The 19606-nt window shown below is 43.1% G+C and overlaps 1 protein-coding gene across 1 annotated transcript in view; it reads right to left on the minus strand.

The window, feature by feature from the left end:
- galnt18a (UDP-N-acetyl-alpha-D-galactosamine:polypeptide N-acetylgalactosaminyltransferase 18a) overlaps window positions 1–16718 on the minus strand; it is a 111468-nt gene extending 94750 nt beyond the window's left edge. The window contains exon 1 of the mRNA XM_078282905.1: window positions 16478–16718. Within this exon, the coding sequence (XP_078139031.1) occupies window positions 16478–16718 (241 nt within the window). The remainder of the gene's footprint in view (window positions 1–16477) is intronic.
- Between the last annotated feature and the right edge of the window lie 2888 nt (window positions 16719–19606).

The raw sequence follows: 19606 nt of genomic DNA on the forward strand, positions 1-19606 counted from the left end.
TTGCATCTTTCACTCTTCGTCTGCCCCTTCCCCTTCTCTTTCATCATTTTGTTTGAAAGGCCCAGTGACGCGACAATGATTGCGGCCGAGGTTTTTCCATCGCTGAAATAATTCCGCAATCTCCGCTGCCATTTCATTCCCGCGGCCTATTGTGCGTCACTATCGGAGGACATGGACAGAATCTCTTTGAACGCGTAAGAGTATCCTGGAATGGGTGTTTTTTATGCTTGTTTCATAGCTGGCATAGTACTTTTGCAAAGTAACCCATCAACACAAAGCAAGAAAATCTATTCAATTCCGCCCCGCGTCCCATTCTACGCTATTCACTTTCAACAGAATTAAATTTCAGCCAATTCACTTCACCTCGAATTCAATTTGCCACTCATGCGAGTCTCCACCTCTCTCGGAAAGTTGCGGCGATTCTAAACCCATGTGGGCAGAGAGATTGCATTGTATCCCCGGAGGTAAGTGACAGCTAGTCGAGCTGAAATGGGCAAAGCCGCATAGAGCTGTGTATGCCGCCACAACAATAGCCTTTACATAGCTCCACTTCGCTTCATTTCAGTTCCATTACATTCAATCATCGGCGCTGTTCAAGAACTGCATTTTTCCCTGAAAGTCGCCGCAATCTTTACGCTTAAACAGTTTGCAAAGATCATTTATAATTCAGCTGTGGGCAGAGGGATTAGTAACTTTTCTACTGCGTGGCTCTGCAGACCCAGAGTTGAGTCAATATGTTCATTGAAAGCATTATGTGCTAATGAGAAACCGTAATCTATCAAACAAAAGTTACCTTTCTGACAATGAGATGCAAAAAAAAAACCTGCACATTTTGTTTTGGGGAAAATTCAGTTCTATTAGTAATGAAAAAGCCCCATCTGGTCCTGTTTGGAGTGGAAACTAATGAGAGCAATCCATGCAAAACTCTCAATATAACCACAATGTTATTTCCATGACAATATCAGCAAAATGTCTATGGATGGCAGCTTTGTTAAAGCCCAAAATCCATAATTGCAGCCTGGCCTGCTCTATTGAAACACTGTCACCCCACTACTGGCTTTGTTTTGACATATTTGATTGATTGAGCGCTTGACACAACAACTGACAGTATGTGACAGCTTAACCAGATCTTGTATGTGTTCTGAGGCTGCAAAAGGCTTGTTTTCGAGTACACCGGGTTATTTCAGTTCAAGACAAGTATTCAGTCTATAAGCAATAAGTCAAAAAAATAGCTGAAAAGAAAATCTATATTGAGTCTCTGAATGTTGGCAAATGAGCCTTCAAGAAAACTCACTCAGATGAAATTGCTCTCCCATATCCTCTCAAAACAAGAGGAGGGACATGAGCTGCCTAATGTCCCGCCATAATCACCATGATATATTAAGCTTAACCAGCTACGCTAACGAGGTCATTAATTAAGCTAATTAATGCATTAATTAGGAAAAGTTTCTACGTCTTCACATAACACATGGGTATTATTAATACGAACTCTCTATCTTAAAGCTTTAAGGAGTTATAGTAGTTAAAAGAGCATCAGTTTTTCCTCATTAACATGCAGATTTATGCAACAAGTTGCTTAAAAATCAACTCAGATCATCGACTCTGTAGAGGGAATCTGTGGTGTAAGAGTTAAGTTTCTATCGTGTTGTTCTTGAGACACAGAGACAGGTGCCACCATGATGACATCAGGGAAATGTTCATCGTGATTAGAAGAGACTGGTATGGTGCGTCCAAAAAGCCTGAAATCCTGACAAAAAAAACACACAACAGCAAGTGAAAACATTCCCACCCCTGCTTCCCAGTGGTCTGCCATTTGTCTGCCTGTGAGGCAGCCGCTTTGTAGCACCAAAGGCTTCACACATTGGTACAGCAGAGCCTCGGGGCGCAAAGCGCTCGGCTGCAGCACAGTATGGGAGTCAGATGGAGCGAGTCAACACCTGGGGGAGACGCACTCAGCACAGGCTACATGTAATCGGATTACAGCAAATCTGATTACAAAATAGCAGCTGTAAACTCTGACAGTTGCTCAGAAAAAATGCTGTAATAAATGACAGATTTGCTTGAAAAATGTTTTGCTTGCTTATGACTTGGTAATGTTATTACTTACTAGAGAAGAAAAGAGAGAAGAAAGAAGAAAGAGAAGAAAAAGGTCAAATACTTTTTAGCAAAAGTCTAAAAAATACTGGCATATGTTTAACTAAAATCCACGCATTTCATAATACTGAAAATGAATTAATAATTTAATTATCACACAAACAAACAAAATCCTGCCAAATGCTTCATGGAAAGTTAAAGAAGCAACTGATAATAGTGAAGGTATGAGACCTGTAGATTATCTAAAGAAAGCTGTATTACTGCTTAATTAGGCATGTATTGTGTCTTTAGCTGTATGAGATATGCTGCTGAACTTAATGTTTAGGGTTTGATTTAAGATATCAGGGCATGTGGGTTCAAGGACTGGGTGTGCAGTAGAAAGATGACAGATGAAGTAAATGAAAGTAAGTGAAGTAGTTCATAATCCATCTTTGAGTATTTTGGCATTTTTGATAAACAAAAATCTTGTCCTCAAACACATTCTGGTGAAAATTGCATGATTTTGACAGCTGCATAATACATATTACAAATTAAAGTACATTAATACTGCCCATCTGTGTGTGAGATTATCTACACAAACACAGTCTGTATAATAAAGCAAATTGATTAGAGATTGTAGCTTTAAGTCTGCTTCACAAAGCTGAGAGTACAGAAACTGAGAAAAAATGACATTAAAGTTTATCCTTCGCCCCAACAATCCACTTTTGTTGGTACAAAAAAGGACTATATATAATTTCATAGCATTAATGGGTATAATGTTTGTGAACATGAGAGCTACAATAAACCCTGGTTACTGACTTTTACTTTTAAAACACACAGAAAATAGTTAGTGCTGTTTGACTTTGTGGGGCCGGACTGTTTTCATAAGAGAAGATAGACTGTGTGTCCTCTTCTGAATTCATTTAGAAAGTCTTAGGCGCTTCATCCCATCCTCCACTCTGAAAGACTCCTCCTGCCAAAATCCTCACCCTCATTCAACTAGGCTTTTCAGGATAGAGCCTCTACAAAGACAGTGTACAGTGTAAGATTGGGATGTAGGATATCTTTCGGGCCAAAGGCATTCAATAATCAAACGGCTCTTTGAAACTTGACAGCGCTACAGAGGAGCTTGAGGGATCTGAAGGGGGGATTGGGGATTGGTGAACAGCCTTAAGGCAAAGACGACTGTAGGCTGGGACTCAGATGGCAGCGAGCGACAGTGGGTGGCAGACTCACACATCTTAGATAATCTTCCCGAAGCAAAAGGCTAGTGTCTCCAGACTGGAAAGATGCCTTCTGTAAGGCTGCCATGTAGCGTTAGAGCGTCGTAGCTTAGAGCTCTTCTCTTTGGGGAGATTATCCCGCACAAAAAATAAGTGGTGCTCAAACAGCGTGGCGAGTGAAGCTACAGAGTGAGCTCAGGTGTTTCTTGAGATTCTCATGTTGAGAAAATCTATGCCTAAATCCAAACATAACCCCAAGTTAATAAAAATCTGGGTCAGGGCCAGGAGTTAATGGTGTTTGCTAACCCTCCTGTTAAATCCTGCGAGGCTCCATGTAACATTTTCAACATTTTTTTTCCCAGAGATGAATAATTTAGAGCGGCTTGGAATTTTTGTTATTTCAACAAAATGTGCCTTGGCACGAAGGAAATTGTCCCGCCGACATATGGTACTGTATTTCTCTCCTATGTTGCGGCGAGAGCTCAAATCTCAGGCAGAGTACGTACGTACGTCATCGGAATCAATTAGATATCAAACACAAAGCTGCTTGCAAAGTGAAAGTCGTCTCAACAGAGAAACACAAGAGTCGATCCCAGGCCTAGAGAGGGTGGAATAAAGCCTTAGGGCAGAGATTACGCCGGGCTCCAAACTCTGTACAACCTGGATGACAGCGAGCAACAGCGGAAGACGAAGTGCTAGACATCCAAATGATTCAGGTAGGGTTTTTTTCCCCTCCCCCATGACCCAGATGATAACCTTTTCCCACCAGGAACAAAAACTGCGTGTGACCTGAAGGTATTTAGCTCCAGGGGAGCGGCCGTATATCTTCCCGCTGTCTGGGGAGCGGAGAGAGCGCTCATATCAGCCGAGAGCGACCGTGACAGATTCAGGGGACCCGGGGTGACAGAGAGTAAAACAGACAGATTCATCCACTGCTAAATCCCGCGTTCTGACAGGCCACCGTCGTTCCACCAAGGCTGCTTTGTGACTGGCACGCGGGAAGCGGTATATCAAAACAAATCAGTCAATCCGGTATCACTGCAGCAGAGCCGTACAACAAAACAAAACTGACCGAAAGTTTTGTCCGCGTTCCTGCAGAGGAGTCGGCGCTAAGCCTTGGGGGGATTGAAGAGCAGACACTCGTGCGCGCTACTGTCTGCTGGACTGAGATGACAGTGAGTGAGTGATAGTGGTAGAATGTGTGAGATTTAAAGTAATAGTACGTGACATTTTTATATTAAGAAATGTCTATCCCCGATTGCTATAACACAATAGTGATCCAACCTATAGCCAGTTCATGAAATCTTTCACATTTGCTGTTCTAAACACCTGGTGTCTGGTAGGTCTTTCCTGGGAAAAACTGTCCAAGGAATCCAAGGAAAAAGACGTCACAGTACTGGACACACTGTTTGATTGACAGGTGATCTCTGGTAAGGGCAATGCAGAAACACCACAGCAATGAGCGACTAGCAACAAAGACAGAGACAAAATAAGAAAACACCACAGCAATGAGCGCTTACAACCAAAGACAGAGACAAACTAAGAATGCAGGATCTTGCAGATTACCACTAAAGTAGCACCAGATAAATGTCCAAATGTTCCAGATATATAATCGCCTCCCAGAGATAACAACAACACAAAATTAGCTGCAGAACAGCAGCACCAAAAGCCCTCGCTCTCTACAGCGCTGCAGAAAAAGCTTGAGGGGGGGAAGACATCAGCCTCAGATTCAGGAACCAGAAGTGACCAGTGACCAGAGGCAGATTCATGCCGTGGTAAATTCCATGTCCAACAGACCGCTGTAGCTGCACCAGTGCTCTGAGAAATGTCATATCAAAATAAAACCTTCACCAACTAAAGCTTCTGCAAAATACCACAGAAAAGTCCTGGGCCTAAAGGATATATATTTGTGGCTCAGTAGCCAGAGACAATATTCACAACATCACAATATTGTGTGTTCAAATCCGGCTCATGTTTGTCACTTCATCCCCTCTTTCTCACACCTGTCCTGTCACTCTCCACTGCAGCCTGCGTGATCTGATGTTGAAATGCCACAAAAAGAATAATACATTTAAAAGTCCCATATTCTACACTTTCCAGTGTTTTATTTTCTGTCTTGAGGTCCATTCAAAGCTGTGTGTGTGGTGTCATGTACCAAAAACACTCTCAATCCATTTTTACACGTTCATTTTCCAGCATCTCTCTGAGCCTTACCAAGAACAGGCTGTTTCTGTCGCTGTGTCTTTAAGGCTCATTAATATTAACAACCCCTCTGTTCTGATTGGCTAACCGTTTCAGAAGTGAAACGTGAGACACCGCGGCCCGGCAGCTACAGGTAGGGAAAACCCTCCGGTAATAAAAAATGACAACCGCTCAACTGCTTTGAAAAAAACACTTTGTTAGTCTATTATTTCTTACAGAAATGATAATGAGCGAACCTTTGTGACGCCACAAAGTTACGGAAGTCCAAACGGCTCGTTTAGAGGCTTGCTTTTCTAATATGGATTGCGTGGATTTAGTTGGCGACGTGCGTTTTGATACTTTCACCATGTTTAGATAGACCATCCAACTCCTTTATAACCACAGAGGCAAGGGGAATCCTGTTTTACACCATATGGGACCTTTAAAACGTATATAGCTGCACTAGGCAACTTCGCACTTTGGTGTTCCCAAGTGGCAGCAAGAGGTAACCGTTTGGATTTTTGAAATTTGAAGGACTTCATTACCCAGAAATCATGTAATGTGATATAAACTACACACTCTGACCGAAAGTTCTTCTTCTGAGTGACTGGTTGGGCTGGAGATGGTGAAAAAAATCTTTTGCCAGCACTACACCTGTGGGTGAAGAAGCGACCATACCCGACACCAGAATTTAATTTGAGCAAATGCTGCGAATCTATGCCATCTCAATGAAGGGAGGATGGAATGGAGCCCCACTCTGTGATTTAGGCTGATAAGGCAAGTGCATTTTTACATAAAAATCTTGCCTGGTGCAGCATTAAAATTCCATTAAAATAATAACAGCTCTAAAACCTATTATTTAACAAGGCTGAAGTGCCATAAAATAATAGTGTAAAAAACACATGAGGTAATCCTCACAGTGTTACAGACAAGCGTGGCCCTCAGAGGGCTCTAAGAACCGCCTCGGGGTAAATTTCTCTGAGTTTCTTTCAGTGGGACTTGGATAACAGCAGACTCACAATAGTTAGAGCTCTGAAAGTTTCAAGGCATCTCCCCTGACTCTAGATGACAACTTCATCCCACCGTGGAGGGAAAGCTTATTGTGTGTGATAGTCCTCCCCAAGAGCTGGAAGCTGGTATTTAGCTACAGGGCAAGCAGCACTGAAGGCACATCTGCAGTCTGGGGACCTGCGAGTGAATCTCGGATGTCAGTCGGACAGAAAAGACAGTAACTATGGCAGAATTAGGAACGGCAGGTGATAGGGAATGAAAAAGACATAGATTAAGTGTTAAATTCCATGTCTAACATGCACTGACTGTTAGCTTGTGACTGTAATCCTTGGATCATATGAATTATATGAATAAGTAACTGTAATCCGAATGCATTTTTAATACTTTTACACATGTAGTACCTTATCAGCCTTTACAGTTACAGTTTTGGAAGTGAATCTATGATAAGTTTGTATTGTAATGCTGGTTCCGTTAGTTCGTCCAATATTGGTTCACTGGTTGGTTCACCTATGTGTAATGTGTTGAGGAAGTACGAAAAGTTCTTCAGTGCCTAGAGGAACAATGAATAACAAATTAGAAACATCTAGACTGCAATCCGCTGAACTTGTATGACTGTGCAGAATCACAAAAATCTGTGTTTTTTTCAAAATCAATCTCCAACTACACATTTACAAAGCCGAAACGATTTCACGCAGGGACCGGAGAGGAGCTCGGCAACAATAGATAGTCGATAGCTTTGTCTCCGCAACACTTTGGGGATCCATTTCCATTTCCCTGCGACGCACCCTCGTTGCTCCTACCCGGCGCTTTAAGAAGAGACCTCCAAATGTGTCAGGCGTTTTGCTGCAACTCCAGACGACAACTTTACGAGGCTCACCGCATGCGATACTCTTCCCGAAGCCTATAGCTGGGGGGTATTTAGCTCAAGGGGGGAGCAGCACAGAGGAAAGCCTCCCCTGCAGTGGCCCGGTGCAGCCTCTGGGAAACACACTTTGGGATTTAGGAGACAGTGAGTGACAGTGGCAGCCTCGCTGAGTGTTAGATTCCATGTTGGACACATCGTGTGCGAAATGTGAACAGGCTCCTCCAAGCCGCCTGCCACCGTGAGAGAGTGCTCTCTCGCAGAACATGACGTGCACACGAGGTGGCGAAGACTGGAGGATCGCACACACACACACTCATGTACATGTGGCAAACACACAGCACATAGCACATGGATTAACGAGTACACACATATAAGCACACAGTACACACACACACACACTGCACACCTCCTTGCACACTGCCTGCTTATGGGATGAGACAACTGTATGCATGGGTGGGTAAATTAGCAGCTTGCACTTTACAGCATTTGGGATTTGGAGGTGTGTGTGTGTGTTGTCTCTGTGTGCCCTGCCTGTGTGCATGTGTTCTTCACTTGTGTGTGTGTGTGTGTGTGTGTGTGTAGCCTACGTGCATATGCAAATATGCATGTGTATGTCAGGTCATACACCCCAAACCACCGCAGAGAGTCTCTACGGTGAAGGTTGAGTCCATTATGAATCTCCCATGTGTGTGCGTGTTTGTGTGTGTGTGTGTGTGTGAAGTGACGAGGTCGATATTGACCGCAGTACGCACAGTCCCCTTCTTTAATTAACAACCGTGGTACCAGGTCTCACAGGACCATCAAAGAGCGAGGAAAGCTGCTTTGCATTTCCTACGAAAAGTACCTGCACTTATGGTCTTCTTATGAGTTTCATATGGACTATTATATAAGAGAACGATTTAAAGGGTGGGACTGGAGGGATGTGAAGTCGGCTAAGGTAGTTCAATAGGATGTTTCCAATGTCTGTTTTTCTTCTTTGTTAATTCCTTTCAAACACATTATCATGTCAAATTCCGGTGCATAATACTGCAAAAGGCAACACAAAAGGGAACTTGAAACTCAAATCCGTACATACTTCACTGGTCTTTTATCTTTATTGTACCTTAGAAGTCAAAGACAGAGAAAGGAACAGTGATAACCAACAAAGTGCAGTATATGTATTAGTTGGATTTAAGACTAAGTTTACCAATTACCTAAGACAGTTTGGCACATTGGTGAAAGTTTTTCATTGCAGAACTGACACTGCTAGATGAATACAAAATAACAACTAGGGATGGGACGATCTGCTTATCTCACGATACGTTTCGATATGCGATATGGGCTTCACGATTCGATACAGCCACGATACGATGTAATAAATAAAAGTTCAGTGACAAAGTCTGGCCCGCAATACGTATCATCACATTTTTGTATTGCGACATACTGAATTTCGATTTATCGTCCCATCCCTAATAACAACACAATTCCAGACATAGATTTCAGCCTTGAGAGTGAGAAAAAGTTTGTTCTAACAACTGGACCAGATGGCGCCAGTCCAGCGAGAAGGACCAATCGTAATTTTGGCAGCTTTTTGGCACCATCCAAATCGACGGTCAACCCTGAAACCATGACGATCTTGCAGTGTAGACCGCAAGATCCCCCCTCCCACCCTCCAGGTGCAGACTAACTGGAGCTGGCAAATTCATTTTGAAGACCTGAATCTCGACAAACCTAGTCGGACGCCTGTAGCCCGAAATGGGCAGCGACACAGTCTGAGAACTGCAACCCGGGAACAGCAAATGAGAGCTGACCTCAATTTTGCGATCGCTAATAAGAGATGAGCAAAATAATGCGAAACCAGTGTATGAATGATGATAGCAGCCGTGCCGTGTCTGCTGTTCCTGCACTCACATAATGCCCATTATCCACACAACCTGCTACCAATATATATTTGGACATATTGTGTAGAAGTGCAGACACTGGGAAATACTTTCTTGTGAACAAAGAAAGTTGATGTTGGCGAGTAAGCGAAGTGCGCATCGTGTCTCGTGATTGATAATCTTATTTCTATATTATATCTATGCAAGTCATTGTCTGTTTTTGAAGTTCTCATGATGTCAGAATTGAGTTTGAAGCCTGTCAAGATCAGAATTCCCTACACATTCATCAGTCATTCCTCCATCCTCGTCTGAGTAGACTAATGTGACAGTGTGACATGAATTTTTTAAAAGAGCGTTCATCGGCTGTGAACTGATCTCCATTTCCACCCATCGCTTCACCCAAATGAGCTTTATTTCTAAGTGGTGCTGACAGTTCTGAAGCATATCCCCTGGAAAATCAACCTTGATACTGTACAGTGTCCACAAGGTTGCTTTCTAATCTCTTGTCAACGGAGCAGCACCAGAACGTCTCGTTTGATTCTATCACAGCCTTGAGTCTTCTCTCTCTTTTCTCTTGTCTCTTGCTTTGGGTGAGACTGCACATACAGTACCTATGAATATTTATAGCTTTGTGTGTGTTGGTTATGACTAAGGACTAGTCTCTGTTCATTTCAATTCATTTTCAATGAGAGCTGTCTGTTGTCCGGACAGGGCTGACAACAGTTTTGACGGACAGAAAGTTCAGCTGGGTTGTTCTGGACAGGTGGATTCATCACCGTCCGTTCAGTCAATCAGAGGCGTTCCTACATTTGTTTTGGGGAAAATAGCGGCGAACAAAGACATGGTCCGACCAAAAAAAAGATAAAACAGAGAAAGCCTGGTGTAATGTTGGGATGACTGCAGGTTTTCCAGGTCAGTTTCTTATTTAATTTATACTGCACAGTCCGTTTCTTCTTTTTTCTATGAAGCAGCACTGCTGTGAGCAAAGCCTTCTGCCTCGCCCACCATGTTGACGTACCAAAACACAACAACAGACAGAAATCCATCCCTTAATAATTCTGTCTGTGTTCTGATGGATCAGCGTGGCCGCCGCCTCAGAATTCAGATTGCAACTGAAGCAGGAATACCTTCAGGCAGGGTCTGATGTGACCACCAAGCGTCAAATGTCAGTAAAATTCCACCTAATTCTGTTTGCAGGGATGCCACTGCGCTCTGACCACCTGGTGCATTATCCTAGATGCATATAACCATTTTGTGAAGAGAGGGTCGCACTCAGAAATATATCATTCACTTGATTTAATTGTTCATCTGTCACAGAACGTTTTCGGCCATCTGGCCTTCATCAGTGTGTACAAATGAAGGAATACGTTCCTTATTTACAGGGGACAGGTAGATTGCCAGGTGAACCTAATTTCTAATAATTGTGGTGTTGTAATCACATGGAAACACATCACATAGAATGGAATCACATTGAATTTCACTGTCAGTCAATATTGTGCATTGTCATTTCAAACAATTTCATCTAAAGTACATCCACCATCCAGTTAGACATACTGAAATAACAATATTTAAAATAGCATTATTCACCAAAAAAAAAAAAAATCCACCTGCCACACCAAATCCAACGCCAATCATTTGATGCCTTGGTTACATAGCCTACAGTCTTTGGTCTTTGTCTGTTCTCAAACTTTGTCCCTGCTGGCCACCGTACGCTCTCTCTAATCAAATCAAAACAAAACAAAACAGTGTCTCTGTCTCTATTCAAACCTTTATCGAATGTTTCACACAGCACATGATTCTATTCTTTCCCAGCTCTTGCACTGCAAAAAATTGCAATTTAACAATAATTTAGTCTATTATTGAGTCCTAAAATTTTAATTTTCTTAAAATAAGTGAAAAAATCTCCCAATGGGGTTCGATAATTTCACTTGTTTCCAATGCAAATCAACTTGTTTCAAGAATTTTGTAGAGTCAAGTCTCATTTTCTTGATAGTAGTGCAGTGATCTGCCTTATTGTGACTTGTTTCAAAAATAAGATTTGAAGGCTGAATATGAGACTAAATGACTTGTTAAGACGTTTTTTGCAGAGTGGCAGGTGAACAAGTTCATTTCGGAGTCGGACTCCGCCTGAGACGAGCTCCCGCTGACTGACACTTCATAATTTGCACGCCGCTGTCAAGGTTCATCGGAACAAAATAGAGCGGAGGAGGTGCAACGCGGTCGCCGCGCTCCGATCGGAATAAATTGACACGTCTGGAATTGGGGAGCGTCACATCTCCTCAGAGACAGAACCAGACAGAAAATACAGAAGCGGGACGCGCCGCCGAATGATCGCATCCTCTCCCTCTGCACCTTCCCTTTGAGTTCGAGCGGTGTGAGAGCTCGGAGTGCGAGGGGGGGGGAGGTCGGTATTAATCACAGGAACAGCGGTCCCTCTTTGCTTTAATGCCTCACCCCTATATCTCCGGGGATGATGCAGCATTCTTTGAACTTCTTATTGTCTTATTGTTTTTCTACTACCAGGCAAGTCCACCCGCTTTAGTTTTTTGTGTCTTTGTTCACAATTTCTACCCTTGATGTCTATATTGCAATATTTTGAATTATCCTCAGGCATCTTAGAGTGCAGGTAATAGAGAAAGGAGTGGGGGTGGGGATCAAGAGCACAGGAAAATACAGTAAAAAAAAAGGCATCTTCCCACTTTTATACTCTTTTGTTTGTGACGTTTTGTGGTGGCGACGTTCTTCACGCGACGCTTGAACAAGCTCAGCATACACACCCAACACTGACACACACACACACACACACACTCTCATAAGTCCATCCCCCCAGAAGCAGATATAGCAAGATATGCCATACTCTTCAGCACACTGTCAACACGGATCGACTCCCAGCGACTTCCATTCGTCTCTTTGCTTTGACACACAAAGAGACGACTAAAAATAAGACTTCTCCTAGTTGACGGGACATGGATAGAAACAAACAGTGGAAAAGCAAAGGTCAAAACAGAAGAAAATCACACGAGGAGACAGATGCGATGAAGACGCCTAAGTCTGAGCGAAAAGTGCATATTATAGCCAAGATCAGACACAGCATGAATCCATTTTGTGTCTTAGCGGTGATTATTCTTGTGCCCTTAATCCTGCGTATTTCATGCCCAGCCAGCCCCACCGTGTGCGAATTAATTGTTGTAAACAAATGTGAGCCGGTGTCTTCATGACCTGAATCTCTTCTTCCCTCTTCTGTCTTCCACCTGAGCGCCGAGCCTCCGCCTCGCCACAGCACAGCAATGTAACACGGCACCGGCCAGAGGGGCCACTCAATATCTTCGGCGAAGCTGGCACTTCTCATTTCCTCTCAGACACGTAAAGGGAGAATCCACCCTAAAACTGATTTTGTGCATGTGATCTTAGCAAGTGTATTCTAAATCAGAGGACATGAATAAGTTGCTTGAGAACTGAAACTCTAAGCTCTGATCTTATCAAGTGACAGAAATATTACTTTACCATAACACACATTTGGGTGTATTGGTTCAAGTATTGTATGAACCCATTGAGTCGGTCTCCAATTCACTGTCTGTACAGCAGCTTCAGTTTTTGTTTCTTCGTATTCATAAATATCATCTGACAAAATGATGGCTAGCATGACAGTATAACTCACTAAGGATCATTATCAAAGTTATTAGTCATCTTGATACCTTTGCTTACAAAACAGCAACACTTTAGATGACTTGCAGTAGTCAGTTGTATTTGTGAAAGAAATTTTCATTATCCAAAATTAAAATAAAGCATTTTGGAATGAAACCCTTCCAAGAATTCCACATGCAAATTACATTTTAGGATGGATTTTCAACTTAAAAACTAGTAAAAATACACTTTTTATTTTCTCCCTGTGCCCCTTAACGTTGAATTATCCTCATTCAAACCGGCACGTCTGCTCCCCACGTCTGGTCTTTTTTGTATCAGTGACAAAGCATAAACACATAAACACATCAGCCCATGGCTGATAATGTAATCTGGCACCGGCTCCGAGGACCAAGCGGAGTGGAGGAGCGGACTGTGCCAAGCGGTCCGGAGGCTACATTTACTCACCCGCTGTAACCCCGGAACCTAAGCAGATTGTATTAGCACTGCTGAGCAGTTCTGTGCACCATTAGTCTACAATGCTGCATGTTAATGATAACTGTGCTGTGTTTGACACTGATATCTCTGCAAAAGGAAGGGTCCTGCTTTCATATTTTAGGTGGATCCAACGCAACCACATCAGACAATACTGGAGGTACTATAGATCAGTGATTCTCAACCTTTTTCATATCAAGGACCCTAACTTAGTCCACATTAGGGCCACGGACCCCCATTTGATGAGATTTTGTCTCTCGGACCCAAATCTGAGAATATTTTTATTGTCAGATATGATTTTTTCCAGAATTCCATGACTATCTGTATTGTAGGTAGAGAGATAACAGTGAAACTATGATCAAAATCGTCATTCTTCTACATTCTCTAATTGTGTTAACTGAAGTTTAATAAATCATCAGTTTGCTGGGGACCCCCTGGAAACCCCTCAAGGACCCCCGGTGGTCCCCGGACCCCACGTTGAGAACCACTGCTACAGTATAGATCTACTATGGGTCATCAGCATGAACAGTGAAGTCATCAGCAGAGAAACCTGATACAGCACATACAGGTATTACGCATCGAAGTAATACAAAGATTTGCATAACAGCAGACAATGGTGCGCATTCATCATTTTCCCTGTGTTTTCATATATGTAAAACACTGACAGATGCTGAAATACTGGGCCAAAGCTAATTTAGAAGTAGAGTGTCCCTTGTTGAACCACTGTGACCAGACAGCTGGCTTTGTTCACATTTTGATTTATTGGATTGAAGACTTTTCCTCATTCCCATATTGAGTTACCGATGCAAGAGTTGACAGAATGACGCATTTTTAATATGTTTTAAAGCTATAAATGCTTGGCTTACTTTGTGTGAACATTGGTGCTTAATGTATTCATCTTGTCATTTGCAGTAGGATCGGGTAGAAATTCTGCGATTATTTTCCGTCCTTAACGCTCAGAAATCTGTGCACATACACGTAAAAATTAATATTTTTCTGGACTAGGGGCTGTAATAAGCAAACACGCATGGCAAGTGTCGTTCAAGGCATCGCTGCTGCTGTCTGCTGTTTTGCAGATGAAATGTTTCCATTTGCATAATATTAGAAAGTACTTGGTGTAACTTTGTTTTTTTAATGAAGTACTTGTTGAATGCTGTCCGCCATACTATTGATGCTGAATTCTCAACTCTAATGTAAATTGCATCGGTTTCATTCGTCTAGAGTATGTATTTAAGTGTGTGTGGACAAGGAATACAAAGCACTGAGACACACACACACATACACACACACATAGAGAAAAAGGGCATGTACAGCACCCCATAGAAGTGCAAAGACAGCATGTTTCAATGTCAGGTCCGTTCCCATCCATGTCGCAATGCCTTGTCTCTCATCTGTCCTTTTCTTATCAATGTACAATGTTTAATCAAAGCCCATACACTCCAAGTGTGCCAGTTAAACATCTGAGCCTGTGCGTGTCAGCGCTTATGTATCTATGCATCTGAAATGATGTTTTTCCTCGGAACACTATTAATTCACCCTCCGCTGATTAGCGGCGGCACGTTCTCATCTGAACCCCCCGAATTAATCCTGGATCAACAGTCTTCCTCATAGATGTTTGATAAACGATGGCCCTTATCTACCCAGGGAGTGGAGTCCTCTGTCTATCAGGCGTTAGAGGGGAGTATACTCTATATACTCAGCACTACTGCTCCAGTGTGGTTTTCCCCTGCATCCTGCATGGTACACTTCATAGCAGTGAATTATGTAGGTCTACAGTTTGCCCCCCTTCCTCCCTAATCTGTGTTGACTCACTGATGTACAGCTCTGTGGAGAATAATTAAAACACGGAGCGGTGAGAAGACCCGGGGGGACGCTGTTAGAGACGTGGGTGTGCGAGGTCGAGCCGGAGAAGCTCAAGCGAACATTTTTATCAATGAGCAAAGTCAAGTCTCCCATTGATTGTAAATAGAGCCTGATGACGTCACACATCTGAGAAGGGCCTGCCTCTGGTTTGCTGCAAATACTTACTGGACTCTCAGCATATAAAACATGAATTATTACCACAGGAGGTAGGCTGTTCATCCTTGATTCTTAATACCACTGTGCTTAGAGACAGAGCGGGCTGTCATATGAAAAATTTGGGCAAGTCCAGCACTGACCTCAATAGTGTTGTTAGACAAATGACCTAATCTGATTTCTGAATTTAGGTTGGACTAGAATTGGCCTGAGAGAGCTAGAAATGGGTCAACGATGCAAATACAAATAGTACATTTAAATAGGACACTAAATGTCAATGGATTTCATTCTCTCATAATAAAATGCTCCTTTTGCCCTCTGATGAATTCATTACAGACTGTAATTGTGTATAATTGTAAATAGAGGTTTAGTTAAATAAACCGCCCTTCATGATCAGACCAAAAAGATGCTGTGACCTAATCAAACATCAGTATAATATTCCTATGGGGAATTACAGTGTGTCTGCAGGGCTTAATAGTGACCTTATCATACTTTATGGCAGTTTTATCACTATAATATTCCTCCATTAGTCCTATACAGACTTAGGCTTCATGTTTCACTGTGAAAAATCAGTCTAATATTCCTATAGGGGCTTAAGTTAATATAGGACTGTAACATTTTTATTAGGACTTATATGTTTTGCTGTGATATTACTATAGCATCATTCTAAAATTCATCACAAAATTCGATCTATAGTTCTTTTTCAATGCTTCACACTAGTATCACGCATAATAAAATGCTCCTTTTGGCATCTGATGAATTGATTATAGGCTCTAGCGGTGTATAAATGGAAACAGACCTTTATTTAAAGAAACTGCCCATTATGAGGAAGATGGAGGGAATATCAGTATGATCGCATAATATTCCTATAGGGATTTTGAGTGTGTCTGTGGTGACTTTATAGTGACCTTATGGTACTTTATGGTACTTTTATCCCCTGTGATATCACTATAATATCCTTATAGGGACTTATATGTTTTGCTGTGATATCTGTACAGGCACTCAAATGTATCATAGGATTACTCTAGGAGGGCTTCAGATCTGTATCACTCATAACAACATATTCCTATTGGCATCTGATGAATTGATCAGGCTATAAGGGAACAGTTAAGAGCCGATGGGGCCGCGCTCACCTTTAATGTGCTCGTTGACGACGCTCTCCAGCCGGTCCAGCCTCTCGATAATCCTCAGGGTTTCCCCCTTGCTGTCCTCCTCCAACTTTCTCTCCGCGTCGCCGCTCTCCGCAACTTTGGGACCCCCGTTGGCCACGTAGTTGGTGATCCAGCCGACGTACAGGAGACACACGATGTTGGTCATGCCGCTCAGGATCACGCATGTCGACACCAAAGTTTTAGTTCTCCGTGTGCACAACATCGCGACATCCCTCCATGGGCTTTTTTGGGTTGTTGGTTTTTTTTTGTTTTTTTCTCCCGACGCGCGCAGGCAGGTGGATTAGAGAACCTCTCCAAATTCAACAACCAGTGCAAAATAGTGGGAATTCAGTCCGTTTTCTGAGGTCCGAGCCGGAGCTGGGGCATTGCTGGAAAGCGCTTTCCCAATGCCGTAATAACAATACTTGGTGGTAATAATAGTAAAAGGCAGAGTCCCTACTGAGCGAGCCCGGGCGAGTGAAGCTGCCGCTCAGCCGCTGCGAAAGCTGTCAGACGCAGCGCTGCACCCCCCCACACCTCCTCCTCCTCCTCCTCCACCCCCCGCCCCGGTAAGCCCATAGTCCTTATACAACCCAATAGGAGGGAAGGAGGCGGGGTTTTCATCCGTTCCGCCGGCCCCCTCATAGCTGGAGTACACAGAGGAGGGAGAGAGAGAGAGAGAGAGAGAGAGAGAGACGGGATGGGATGCAAGGAAGTTGAAGCGCATCGACCCGACTAGTGATGGATAGGCACGGTGCAGTAATTGAAATGAAACAGGTGCGTTTATGCAAAGTGCCAACTGTTCGCGCGCGTGTGTGTATCTGTGTGTGGAGAGGGGAGAGTCTTAGGAGAGTGTGTATATAGTCTGTGTGTGTGTGTGTGCGTGTGTGTGTGTGTGTGTTTGTGTGTGAGAGAGAGAGTACATAATTTTCTGTGTGTTTGCATGTGTGTGTGTGTGTGTGTGTGTGTTGGGGGGCTTAAATTAATCTGTGTATATAGTGCATGTGTGTCTTTGTGTGTACAATAGGAAAGTGTGTGTATCCCATTCCAATTTCTGACACTGTAGCTTCAGAAGGTAATCTACATCTATGGTAACAGAGACATTAAATATTAGTGTGTGTGTGTGCGTGTGTGTGTGTGTGTGTGTGTGTGTACAGCACATAAGCGGTATGACATTGTGACATTGCTGTTAGCAGTTGATTTGACAAGTCCAAACGCATCTCATCTGCATCACTTCTCCGCTTCCCTGACTTCTGCACACGCACACACACACACACACACACACTATGTACACAGACTCACCTAAGCACACACACACACACACACACACACAGACGCACACACACACTCACCTCTGGGTGCCACCTAGGGTGCCTACCTGAGCGCTAAAGTAACTTCAGAGCTTCACTCCACCAACAGATGGATCTCGCAGATAGGGCCTCCGGGCTGCTGCTTTCATCTTTGTCTTTCATCCACTGCTTCGCCAATCACACACACACACACACACACACACACACACTCGCACACACACGGAGCCGAATCGAAAACTCTCCATTCACCCAAGAGCACTCTAGCGGATACAGCCAGCTCGCCAAGGGTATAAATAATGCATTAGATCTGAAATATTAAGGCTCTCTGCTCTATGCTGCTTTCAATCCCGTCTGACTGACTGTCTGTCCATCTGTCAGTCTATCTGTTTGTCTGACTTTCCATCTCTCCTCTCGCTCACTTTGGCCCAAAAGGAGTCAAAACAGTCATTGTTTTTTTCTTCTTGGAGAGTACGAAAGCGAGACGTGAAGAGACACTTCATTTTAAAAACCTGCTGTATAGGATTCGGTTCAGCCTGTCCACTTGCGCACACTTGTGGAATTGAAGCTTCAAGGCAATCCGAGGAGATATTATAAAACCTCCGGCTTTGACGTGGCCAGGCTGCATCAAGAAGTACTTGTTCATTCACAGTAAAATCCATAGTCAAAGGTCTGTTTGTCAGAAGGCAATAGCACATTCTGATTCATATCCATTAATTAATTAATTAAAGTTTAATAGACCGGTCGGGCGCTGATCTTTAACATTTATCGCCCTTGGAAGCAACGCTGTTGGTTGATTAGGCAACGAGCAGCAGTCCTGAAATTTAAAATCGTCTTGTTTAGAAAAAATCATGCATATCCTACTCTCTCCGGGGCGGAATTCCTTTCATGTGGATTCAGTATTTCAAATCCAATAGGACTTTATTTTACAGCTGCAATTTATAAGAGAGGAAAGAGGAAATAAGAGGAAATAACTGCCACCCCACCGCCTTTCCAAAAGAAACTGAGGCGAAGCTCATGGGGAGTGCGGCGTGCATCTGGAGTTCTGGTGCATTCACCATGACACATCAGAAGACTTGGAGAAGGCTGCCAGTGGGGCGCTGGAAAAATATCCTTGTCATTCAGCCGCATGTATTATCGCAGTGTAACATCTCACCCGGCGGCTTTGACCGGTTTGATACCGGCGGGCGGCAGCTTTCCGAGTTGTTCAGACAATATCGGGATGATTATGTGGGGCCACGCCTGGCTGCAAAGGAGGGTTTAATTAAATCAGTTTGCGGGTGGATCAATTGAAAAGCCCTCTGTGTTGACAAGTGTTTGCTCTGACGGAAAGGATGAGTGCAATGGCCCTCTGCGCTGCAAGCTAATAGCACAATCAGCTCAGATGAATGGCAAAGACCAGGGATAGCCTTCTTATGTTAAGCACTTGATTTTTGCGTTATTTTCTTGCTTATCTACGAAGACATTCTGTGCAAAGCATACTCAAATATTTAAGATAAATGAAAATAAACGCAGGCGTGTGTTAGACAGCCCCCATTTCATCTTTGACTTTTCAATTAAGCTGCCGTTTTATCAGATGATTTTCGTATTCCCAGGTCTCTTGACCTGCTGCACTTTTACCTTTAGAAAAAGGTCTTTCATCCTAACCTACAGCACTGTTGCATTTAGCAGACACTTTTCTATTTAACCTGCTGCACTTTTCCATTTAGAAAAAAAACCTTTCTATTTAAATGGCAGTGCTGCTACCTTCAGAGGAAGACGAGGCTTTCTCTCAGAAGACGCTGGAATAAGAGGAGATCCTGTA

This window comes from Centroberyx gerrardi, chromosome 4 (genome assembly GCF_048128805.1).
Source record: "Centroberyx gerrardi isolate f3 chromosome 4, fCenGer3.hap1.cur.20231027, whole genome shotgun sequence".
NCBI classification, from domain to species: domain Eukaryota; kingdom Metazoa; phylum Chordata; class Actinopteri; order Beryciformes; family Berycidae; genus Centroberyx; species Centroberyx gerrardi.